This window comes from Rousettus aegyptiacus, unplaced genomic scaffold (assembly GCF_014176215.1).
Source record: "Rousettus aegyptiacus isolate mRouAeg1 unplaced genomic scaffold, mRouAeg1.p scaffold_m13_p_6, whole genome shotgun sequence".
In the NCBI taxonomy this organism is placed as follows: Eukaryota; Metazoa; Chordata; class Mammalia; order Chiroptera; family Pteropodidae; genus Rousettus; species Rousettus aegyptiacus.
Window position 1 is genome coordinate 37353522 of NW_023416309.1, and position 12249 is coordinate 37365770.

Sequence of the window (12249 nt, forward strand, 5' to 3'; positions counted from 1 at the left end):
CCGCGGCGGCGCTGGCACCGGGAGCCAGCGGCAGCGAGCGGGGCCGGGCTGGGGCGGGGCTAGGCAGGTGAGTGACAGGCTCCAGGGGGCCGGCCCCAGCTGAGAGCCCGGAGCGAGTCGGGTGTAGCTGCGGCGGTTCCCGCCCCCTCTCTCCGCCCCTTCAGCGGAGCTTGTCTCCGGCCGGGCACCGTCGCGGGCCCCCCTGGCCCGGCCACCTGGGACTGTGCTGGGGAGGCGGTCACCTCCCTCTCTCCCTCACCCGCAAAGTTTGTGGCGAAGCCGACGCTGGGGCACAGCGCGCCCCCAGGGGGAGATCTGTGAGCGTCCGATGCCCGGCGGCAGTAGCCGTTGACCCGGGACGCCGCCGTCCGGGGCAGGAGCGAGGAGCAGCGGACCAGCCCACCGCCTCCAGTGCATGGGGCCCGGCTGAGGAGCCAGCATGGGCAACTGCGTGGGGAGACAGCGCCGGGAGAGGCCGGCCGCCCCGGGACACCCCCGCAAGCGAGCAGGTAACGACTGTGAAGGGAGCAGGGCCACGGACGCCCCGCCAATTGTCTCCCTCCTTGCCTGAGCCCTGGGCTTCCCGAGCGACCTTCCATGGCTCCTGGCTCCTGGGTTTCCCCGATGGCTGCTCCCGAGCCAGACGGTGGCCTCCTCCCCAGCCCTGGTGGCGGGGGAAGCCAAGTTGGGGCAACTGCGAGCGCTGACCCGGCTTCCAGCCCAACTCGCTCCAACTGGGAAGCTCCGGGTGGGGGTGGGGGCGGGGGCAGGGGCAGGAAATGTTTGTAGACCGCAGCGGGGCCGGCGGAGGGTAGGAGGGCCCGGGGTAGGGGCGCCGCTGGCCTGGCAGCTGGGCCAGGGTCGGACACTCGCCCGTCGGGGCACGGCGCGGGCGGCCAGGCGTCCCCAGAACTCCGAGCGAGCGAGGCGAGAACAGTCGCTCCTTCCAAAGACTGTGTCATTATCGGGCTGCTGATCGTGTCTGCCGGAATCCGACTTGCAAAAGCACCGCAGGACTCTGGGAAAGAAATCTTTATTTTTCCCGCAGGGCTTTTTAGAGCCTCCCAGCCGTCTGAGAGCCTAGGAATGGTGGGGTGCGGGGTGGGAATCCCCCTCGGGTTTGTTGGGATTGTTCCCAGCCATGGGAATGGGATCTGCTCTCTGGTGATCCGCGAGGCCCGGGAAGCGCCTTCTCACTTTCTTGGTACACTTCTATTCTGGCTGCTCGCTCCGGGAAGAGGTCTGACGGTCGTTTCCCCAGGTCTTGTACTCACTTCCTTCTCTGAGCATGTTGCAAGAACCTTCTGAGAATGATAAAATCGAGGACTTTAAAGCTGAAAGGCACCTTCGAAACTTGTCTAGAGTCCAAAAAGATCTACCTCCTCCTACCTATGAAAAAGCCCAAATCAGAGAGGTTGAGCAACTTGCCCAAACCCACACAGCTAGTTAGTAGTACAGCTGGAGCTAGAACACAGTCTCCTTTTCCACCCAATTGCCACATACATTTTTTTTATGTAAGAGGAGCCACAGGCAGAGTTGTTAATGAAGTGGAAACTCTAGTTGGAGCTTCCTGTCTCTTTTGACACCAAAGGTGTGTTGGTTGGGTTGCGGAAACTGGGAAGATGAGGGGAAGCATGGGGGAAGCAGGGAAGGATGTCTGTGTGGTGGACAGGATGACTTGTGGAAGAAGAAATGTGTTTTTGTAGGGGACGAGTAAAATTTAACATTGGAATCCTCTTAGCAACCCTGGCCATTCTGACTGAGGAAAGTTGATTCTCGAACCCAAGGGCTTTCTTCCTTTCCAATGCATTCATTTATTCAACAAATATTTATTATGTATGTGCTCAGTCCACATAATGGATTTGGTCACATTTTTTACTGTTGACAACCCTTTCCTCCTTGAAATTCTCCCCTCTTCCCTTCTTGACAGTAGATTATCTTGGTTTTTCTCTCAGATCACTCCTGTCTGCCATCACCTCCTAGGTGTGGGCACACTCATTGTTCAGTTCAACATTTCAATTTTTCTCTCATTACACTCCCGCCCAGAGAAATCTTATTTAGTCCCACAACTCTTTGTCCATTGGAAAGGTCCCTACCCTTTATCTTCATCTATTCCTTCTCGAACTTCAGACTCATATCTCTAAATGCCCACTGGACTCTGATGTAATTGTCAGGTTCCGCACTTCTAAAACCAACCTCTGCATCTCACCCTCTCAGCCAGCTTCCCTGTGCTCTTTCATTCTTGCAGCTACTTTATACTTCGAAGATCTCTCTCTGCTGACTCTTTCTGCCTCCTGTCCTGTGCCTCCCAGCCAGCCAGTCACTGGGACCTGCTTTTTCTTCAGTAGGTCTTACAAACCTGCCCCTTCCCACTCTACTCCACGCCCTTGTCACCTCAAGTCCAACTCATCTCCTAGGCTGGAGTTAGTTCTCCACCAAAGACAAATTCATTTTCAGTTATTCATCCAGTGCCTGCACACCATGTGTCTCCCAAAGACATTTTTAAATTAATCTGCTGCAAACCCTATATAGTTCTATGTTCATAAGAAATTTTGTACCTCCCCATTTCTACAAGAACTTTAACTTCCAAGGCCGTTCAAGTCTGGTCCAGTCCTTCCTTTTAAGGCTTGATTTCTTTCACTTTCCAGACAATAAGACCACCAGTATTTGCTCATGCCATTTCCCTTTGCTTAAGAGCCTTTCTTCCCTTGAAGGTCCACCTCAAATCCTATGTCTTTCTAGAAGCACCTTGCCTGATAGTTCCACCCCTCCCAAGTAGACCCGGTTGCTTCTTCTGAGGATTCGTGCAGACACATTATGCCACTTACTTAACAATTATCTACTCCATATTATTAGTCATTTCTTTGATGTTTACAGTCATATCAGTAACTATATTGTAAGCCTTGAAGACCTGGGTTCTGTCTTTTCCTTGTGTGTGTGTGTCTTATTCACTCATATAACACACACACACACACACACACACACACACACTCACACACACTCACAGACTCACAGACTCACAGTCAGCACTTAGCATAATGATCTGTACAGAGGAAGCACTCAATGTTGATTTTAGAAAGCTGACCCAACTTTATCCTACCATCTCAATTTTTGACGTAAACATTTTACTGAAATATATAGTTGCATTTTTTTAGCTGCTAGTATATCTTTTTTTTTTTTTTCCCAAATTCTGTGCATCCCACTATGAATAGTTTTATTCATAATATTCAAAGCCAAGAGGAACTCTGTGAGATGACAAGTTTGGTGTAAGGGAAAGAATCCTTCTTAACCTCACAGTGTGCACCTGGCATTTCTGTAACATCTGCAGCTTACCCTTTGACAAGGACATAGTTTTATGTTGTAACGCTAATGCCTTAAACTCCCCTAGCTCCCACTGTAACTCTTACCTTTCCGTGATCGCTGGTGTAATGGAAGAAACCCTCAAAAGAGAGCTAGAACCTGAGTTCTAATCCTGGGCCTGTAACTGTGTGGCCCTGGGGAGGTCATCAAACTTTTCTGGGTCACACTTTCAGTATCTCCGAAAGGGAGAGGGTTATAGTACGTCATTAGAGCCGTTGTAATCATCTTCACAAATGTAGCTTTTCAAAACTGGGAAGTTACTGAGTTGAAATCTTATGCCTTGTCATTTCACCCTTTTGTCTTTGTTTTGTCTTCCTAGTCACTTGATGGGCGAAGTAGAGTCATGACTCCCATTGGTCAGGCAGACTTGCATTAGCTAAAAGAATTAGGGGGTCTTCTCATCTCATCAAGTTTCGTGATTGTCACATTTTTTTTAACTGTTACTCTTAATGCATCCCCAGTAGGTTTGTGTTCCCTTCAGGCGCTGGGTGGTCCTCGTGTGATTCAGAGAATACTTGGGCATTTATTCCTTTGGGGGGCTACTGCCAGTCCAGACATGTATGCTGGGTAAATCAGTATCTCTGCCCATGAAATAAGTGAGGCAGCCCCTCCCTTGGCCACCCAAGGATGAAATAGAGGTAGTAGAATAGGCCAGTGTCTTGCCTAGTGCCATCTTTTGAGAATGTGGAAGGGCCGAAAACCAAATATCTGACTCTGTGATGTGCCAGGCCTATCCACTTACGTTCTGGAATCTCAAGCTTGGGGTGGACAGACCTAGGGTTCTGTTTTGGTCTGTTTGGGCTTGGCAGCCAGTCAGCTTCTCATTGTGTGGGCTGTTGTGGCTATTCTTGAGAGAGTAATTAGGCAACTTCTCCATTTGCTCAGTAAATATTTACTGAGAGTGCCAGGCACCTTGCTGGCTGTGAACAGATATGGTCGTTGGCCATATAGAGCTTATAGTTTAGGGGGGCTACAGTAAACATGGTCATACAGATTACATGTGATTGTGCATAAAAATCTTATATGATTATACATACAACTAAGTACTATTACATATGCTGGTAATGCCCACCTTTATCATTTCAGCCCATCCTCTCCATCTCCAGCCTTATATATTGTGCTGCCTATTCAACACATCTAATATCTGAAGGGCTTCTCAGTTTAACATGCCCAAAACAGAATGAGCCCTCACCCCTACTCCCTGCTCCTTCCAGACTTTTCCATCTCAGTTAATGGTGATTTCATCCTTCTAGTTGCCCAGGCCCCTAAAATTCTAGAGTCATCCCTGACTCCTCCCTTTCTTTCAACATCCCACATTCACTTAATCAATAACTCCTGTTGGCTTTGCCTTAAATATATCCAGAACCTGACTCTCACCATATTTACCACTTTCACCCCTAGTCTAAGCTACCATCGGCCTCCTAACTGACCTTCCTGCTTCCTCCCTTGTCTCCCGACAGACTATTTTCAGCACAGCAGTGAGAGTGATGCTGTAAACCGTAAGTCAGATTCTGTTACTCCTTTGTTCACCATCTCATTCAAAGTCCTTGTGTTAGTCTACAAGACAATATGATTTTCACCAGCTTACCTTTTTAAACCCTCTCTTGCTCTTCATCCCCTGATCCAATCCCTGATATCTGAATAGGTCTCTCCCTCCCATTCCGCCCAGACCACCCTTTTTAAAATCAACCCATTTCCCTCCACCACCTGCCCTTGGAATTATCTACCACTCTTCCCTATTTCATTTTTCTTTGTGGCACTTACCATCATCTGACACTGGCTCTCTCACCTACTATGTGTGGCCAGATTTTTATTTGTTTACTCCCTGGTACCTGGAGCAGTGCCTGGAGTATAGCAGGTGCCTAATTTTGTTGAATTAAATTAGTGTGTCTAATTGAGTTGGTGAGGTGAATAGGAGGAGAGCAGGAATGAGCAGACCTGATTGTACTCCCACCTTAGATGAGTGTTAGGACAGGTATCTAATGAAGGGACTTAAGTTGCAACTGCAAGGTGGTATTCTGTTCCTGGGACTGACTTACCTCTTGCCCCAGGCCTGGGGAAGTTCTCAAATACCTGGGACATAATTCCCTACAATTTGAGCCTCTTATGAGAACAGAGTAGAGTGAAGCTCCCTATTAAGGTCCTAAGCAGGCAGTAGCACTTTTTGTCATTTTATGTGTGCCTCTATGTAAGAATGGACTCATATCCTAGGCACACCCTGTATTTGTAGTCATTAACTCCAGGGGCAGGGATGGAGCAGTCTAATAAACTGAGGCAGGAGGTGGGTGATGTGGATTCCAGGCCTCTCTACCCATTGACTTGCTGGAGAATTTTTAGAATCATAGAATTTTAGAGCTGTAAAGGAACTTAAAGATTTCTTTAACCTCTTTTTCCTTTTCTAGCTATTAAAAAGAGAATAAAGGTATATCTGCTCCCTGCCAAGTTCACAGAAATATGGTGCAACCTATATAAAAACTGTCTGGGCTCCTTTAAGTTTTGAGTGTGCCAAGGTCAAGACATTGTAGGGAAGGTGGTATTAAGGTCAAGTGTATTCAAAAGGGGGGAGGTCTATCTCTTTGCCTCTTTCTTCAGTGGTCATCTTGGGCAAGCCATTTGTTTGTGCTCAATTGATCCTCTATTTAAAAATAAAAAGATGGTAATACCTCCAGTTTAGAGAGATGCTCAGGGGATAAAATAAGCTAACACTTTTTAAAATTACTTTCATGGCTGTTTGATTTGCTCAAATATGAGTTCCCAACCCAGAGCCTTATCTGGCATTGATAAGAAATAATGCCTTGGTTCTCTGCTTCTTCCTAATTGTGTGTGTGACTTTGGACAAGCCTGTTAATCTCTCTGAGCCTCAGTTTCCTCATTTGTACAATTCGATGACTGTTAACCCTGCCCCGCCTCCCAAAGAGGTTGTAAGAAGCAACTGAGATCCTGGATGAAAAGAGATTTTGTGAACTTATAAAGTTTCTATTATCCAAAGCTACAGCATTTTTACACACAAAAACCATAGCCAGTTATTTTTTATCCCCAACAGATCATTGAAACTTACTCTTTTTTAAAGAGCAAAACTATAAAAGAAATGTTTAAAAACTATTTTTGGATGGGAATCTTCTGAAACGGATGATATGCTTCCAAGCAAAGTATACTGAGCACAAATAACCTCTCTTTGCAACTCGGTGGTGTTGAGTTCACACTTATATGTACAAAGCACCTGCTTGGTGGAGGTGGGGACCACAAAAGCTTCTTTCTCTCAAAAGTCTTTATCTTCGAAAGAAGGGAGTGGGACGGAGTGAACTGGTAGCATGCAAAAGGAAATTGCCAAGGGAAAGACTGTGCAGAAGTGGCCTACCCCGAGGTCCCCAGCAGCAGCCTTGGTGTAGGAAGGCTCTTGAATCCTATTCTGGGCTCTGAATGGGAAGTACGTGCTGCCTAATCAGTTATTGTGCTTGTGACAGCATGAGACCGCTAGGCTTCTGAGATTCTAGGGCAGTGAGCACCAAACTGAATGGTTCCCTGCTGCTGTGCTTTTGGGGTTCACGTTTCTACCTGTAATCATTGCTCTGTTTTCTCCCTGGTAGTCAGTGGTCACTTCTCCCCACCATTAAAAAAAAATTGTGGTTAGATACACATAAAATTTACTATTTTAACTATTTTTAAGTGTATAATTCTGTAGCTTTACATTCACACTGTTGTGTGGCCATCACCACCATCCATCTCCACAACTTGTTTCATCTCCCCAAACTGAACCTTTGTGCCCATTAAACACAAACTCCCTTTTTTCCCCTTCCCTCAGCCCCTGAAACCACCGTTGCACTTTCTCTCTCCAAGAGTTTGACTATTCTAGGTACCTTACATAACTGGAATCATATGGCATTTCTTCTTCTGTGTCTGCCTTATTTCACTTAGCATGATGTCTTCAAGTTTTATGCATGTTGTAGCATGTGTTAGAATTTCTTTCCTTTTTAGGGCTGAATAATACTCCATTATATGGATATACTACATTTTGTTTATCTATCATTTGTCATAGGACGCTTGGGTTGCTTCCACTTTTTGGCTACCATGAATAACGCTGCTATGAATATGATTGTGCAAATATGTATCTGAGACCCTGCTTTTAGTTCTTTTGTGTATATACTCAGAAGTGGAATTGCTAGATTATATCTTAATTCTGTATTCAATTTTTTGAGGAACCGCCATCCTGTTTTTGTCAGCAGCCGTACCATTTTACATTCCCACCAGCAATGTCCAAGGGTTCCGGTTTCTCCACATTTTTGCTAATACTTGTTATTTCCTCTGTGTGTGTGTGTGTGTGTGGGCGTGCGCACGCGTGTATGTTTTGATAGAAGCCATTCTAATGAGTGTTAAGTGGTATCTCATTGTAATAGTCACTTCTTGAAATCCCATCTGCTGAGCTAAAATAGAAGCTTCTCCAATTTCTTGAGCTTGTTAGAACTTTTCCTTAGAGAAAGAGTAGGTGAGCTTTAAGTGAAGCCTGAGGGGTCCCAGAGAGAGGCAAATACAGGAGCTTGGGTCAGGGGAGAGTCTGTGATGTATTTCTGGTCAGAATTTGGCTTGCTTCTGGGTTTCCAACTATGTGGTCGCTGGTTAGGATGGATGGGTGGATGGGTGGGTGGATGGACGGATGGATGGATGAGTCCAATTAAACAAAGCACTTCTGTATTATCATTCATTTGACTCCCAAAAAATGTTGATGCTATCTTATTCTGGTTGAGCACCATTTTTTTTAAGCTCCCTTTTTACATGCGAGAGATGCAGGTCTATGGTTCAAATGAAGAATGTAGGGATGAGTGAAAAGTAGGAAGTGTTACAGTAACATGGCAATATGGCACTTGTTTGCTGCTTGAGGCCATGTGCTTCTCTTTGAACAAGACCTCCCTCTTTTCTGAGCCCACAGGGAATGGGGATCGAGCTCGGTGTGCCCCCATACCTCTGACCAACCTCAGCCCCTCAACTTCTGCATCTATTGCCCTTGTAAAGAGGAACCTGTGAGGGAAAGGTCTGGAGTACCTTCTGAAGGGTAAGGGATTGAGGAAGTGGGGGATGGGGATGGCTTCTCATTTGTACCTGTCTCCTCTGAGAGGCTGGCACCAGAGCCCAAGCCTAGGCAGCCAGCCAGTTCCCAAGCAGCTTGGATCTTAGAGGCAAGCCCATGGACTTGCGATGTTGTTGATTTTAAGAGCTTGAAGAGAGGCAATAGGAATAGCTCACCTTTACTGGGTGTTTACTGTGTGCCCGGAGAATCACCTGCAGTAGTGAGGTCAGTCCTCACAAACACTCTATGGGTGGATACTATTATCACCTTTTTACAGATGAAGATATCGAGCCTTAGAAAGGTAACATCTCCTGCCTAAGGCCATGAAGCTGTAAACAGCAGAGCCAGGACTGGAACCCAAGTGGTCTGATCTCAGAGCTTGAGCTTTTGGCCACCATAGTTTATTTTCACTGGAATGGAAGAGAACACACGTTTTGTTTGTTTGTTTGTTTTTAGTAAGAATTCATTATTGAGTACCTTCAGGCAACATGCTAGGTCCATTCAAACAATCATCACATTTATTCTGCCCATTTTTCCTATAAGAACATTTTTACATGCAGGGAAGCCAATGGTCAGGAACTTAGATTGATTGCTGGTGGTCATGACGCTGAGGAGAGGCAGAGCTGGAACTTGGCTTAAGAACTTCAGCTAATTCAGGTGCTCAAAGCTCATTCCATTGTGCTGTGAGCTCCCTCCTCCAGCCCCCATGAAAAGAATCTAGGAGGTTAGCTGTGAAGCCTGCAGAGCTACAAGGACTGTAACCACTCTCTGTTCCCTTCCCTTTGCTGTCACCTCCTTTTACTTCCCAGCCCCCAGGCTCCAATCTGCACACCTAGGAGCCACATGTGCTTTGGCACATAGTAGGTGCTCAATAAATGTGTTGACTGTTGTTGAGGGTTGGGTCTGCTAGAAGCAGCGGCATCTCAGCTAAGATTGTGTTCCTAAAGAGAAACACAAGTAGAATGTAAACATCATTGTTTCCTTATCCTTCTCCCAGAACGAACCTATTCTTTCCAATTTCTGGATGCCAGGGATTTGAAGAAAAGAGTATCCTGGCTCTGCAGACTTTGAAATATTAAATTCCCAAGGGAAAAGAGATAAGAGTCACATTAGTAAAGTGCTTGCAGGATCAGTTATACTCCTTGTAATTAATATAACTGATGATTCTTTGCTCAGCATTTTGCAGTTTTCAAGGTGCTTTCACAAGTGTTATATGTCATTTGATTGCCACAGCCATCCGGGTAGGTAGGCAAGGCAGGAATCATTTTTCCTGCTTTATGGATGAGAATACTGAGCTTAGTAGTGTGTTAACTACCCAAGATTATTGACAAATAAGTGGCAGAGAGGCAGAAGCCGTGGAAGGCAATGGCTCCACTACTTTCTCACTGAGCCTCAGGTCAGAGCCTCAGTTTCTACGTCTGTAAAATGGGCACAAGAGTATGACCACATAGTGTAGTCGAGGATTATATGTGGTGGTGTATATGAAGTGATCAGCACAGTGCCCACACACAGCAGATACGTAGCAAATGTAGGTAGTGGGTTGTTAATGACAATAACCAAGACCAAGTTCATTGTTCCTTTGGGGACTTGTATTCTGCTGACTCTTGTTCAGCCCAGAGTATTGTGAGGAGCAGAGTGTAACCTCTCCTACCCGACCTGGGAAATCTGATTTTGGCCGCCCTCTGCCCCTTCCCCTGGAGTCAGAGTGTACAGAGAGGGCTAGCCATGCATTTCTTTTGATTGGCAGAATCTGAGGTTGTTTATTAGATACAGTTTTCTTTTGGTAGCAGGTAATTATGACAGCTCAGACAAATATTTTATTTCATGTCCATTGCAGTTTATTATTGTACCTCCTTTTTAGCTCATTATCCTTGAGCAAGTTGTTGTGAATTTTTGAGCCTCACTTTCCTCATCTGTAAAATGAAGATAACAGTACCTACTCCATAGATTGTTATGGGGATTAAATGAGTTAATGCACATAAAGTCCTTAGAATGGTGCTTGGAACATATTAAAATACCCAATTAATGGTAGTGATTATTACTATTATCATCATGCTTGTCACTATATTTAAGCCAGCTGTTCCCAACCTTGCTTTTCTCTCCCAGTCAAGATGCATGGTCATTGAAGTTTATATACAAAACCTAACTTCTATGGAGTATACTGACTGGTTATCTACCATTCTAGTCATTCTAACCATTCATTCAAGAAAGCAGATCAGAAACAGGTTGCCTGAAAGTGATGTTATTATAGAGATAGCCTTGACTCCAGCTTCATTTTTAAAAATATGAGTCATTTACCAAAACTTGAGAACTGCAACTCTTGTTAGTAACAAATCTCTTGCAACACCCCCACATTCTCACTGATTCTAGCTACAACCAGTAGCTACTTTTCTGGGCTATGTCCTTACAGATGCAAACATTTCTTACCTGGTCAGAGCTCAGTCATGTCCTCAGTTTACTGCAGCCCCTCTTCAGCTTGGCAGACATCTCTGCGTCCACTGCAGCTTCCTTCCTGGAGCCACCCACATTTCTCTGATGCACTTTGTCAACTGAAAACACCTCCTCTGTGAACTTCCAAGATACTAGCGATCAACATGCACAGCAGAGCCACTTTCTGCACTTGATACTGCAGCCCCCAGCAACTAGATTTGGAAAACAAACAAACAAACAAACAAACATTTGATAATTATTATATACTGTTATTTATTGAGCACTGACAGTGTGTCAGGCACTGTAGTATGTACTTTATACACATCTCATCTGATCCTGATAATTCACTGAGGGTGAGATGGCCCTCATTTTAGGGGAGAAGCTCAGTAATATTAACTGCCATGTGCAGGATCACACTGTGAGAAATGGAAGATTTTGGATTCCAGACCAGTGTTTTTGATTTTCAGCCCTGGGTTCCTCCCATGCACTAGCTACCTCACTGTCATTTTCAACTTAAGGGCTCATTGGACCCTAAACAGATATAGCTGGTTTACTGACGTCATTGCCACCCCTGACTAGCAAATAGTCCACTTCTGCCAGTTCTCACACTACACTTCCTGAATGTGCCAGCAAGTTCACTTGGTGACAACCTTCATGGATTTGTCTCTCCTTGTACCTCTCTCCACCACCCCCCGTCCCCCATGCTGTGTCTGGGAAACAGACCACACTGTCCTCTATGATATATCGCACATGCATTGTTTTTTTTCATTTAGCGAATGTGGTCACATGACCTGAGCATTTCATTTCCTGAGCCCTCAGAGCAGCATCAGGAATCATCATCACTGAAATCAGTATCATTTATTAATTTTCTGCCACCTGTGTGTTAGGTACCCTACTAGGTGTTTGACATCATCTTCAATTTTCACATCAGTCCTGTAAGGTAGGCTTAATTACCTCCACTTTACAGATGACGAAACTGAGGCTCTGGGAGGTTAAGATGCTTGCCCATGAAAGCAAGCAAGTGCTATTTGAATTCTGGTCGTTGTATCCCGGGGCCCGTATCTTAACCACTATGAGAAACTGTCTCTAAATATTCAGTGCATCTCCCGCATCTCCCTTGTCTTAGGCACTGTGCTGTGTGCGGGGCAAATCATGGAGTGTCCATTCCTTTCCTTAGGGAGCTCATGGTGTGATGGACTAATAATACTGGAGCTTCTGTGATTTGTTTTTGTTTTTTCCAAACCCATTTCCCCTTGGGCACACCCGGTGGGTGGGCAGGTCCATGGCGCATATTGCGGAGGGTCCAGGGCTAGCTGGGGGCAGTCCTAAGGAGCTGGCGATGCTCTGCATGCCGTGTTTATGTGCCAGGCAGACTTCTCTGGTTGCTTTTCTTCCCT

At 45.8% G+C, this 12249-nt stretch overlaps 1 protein-coding gene across 2 annotated transcripts in view; it reads left to right on the plus strand.

The window, feature by feature from the left end:
• Nucleotides 1–75: 75 nt before the first annotated feature.
• Nucleotides 76–12249, plus strand: part of UBTD1 (ubiquitin domain containing 1) — a 48476-nt gene continuing 36302 nt past the window's right edge. Inside the window, exons 1-2 of one of the 2 annotated variants that reach the window (XM_016164251.2) lie at nucleotides 76–509; nucleotides 4821–4859. In XM_016164251.2, coding sequence (XP_016019737.1) covers nucleotides 440–509; nucleotides 4821–4859 — 109 coding nt within the window. In that variant the 5' untranslated portion in view covers nucleotides 76–439. The remainder of the gene's footprint in view (nucleotides 510–4820; nucleotides 4860–12249) is intronic. The other variant, XM_016164252.2, reaches the window with a different exon arrangement.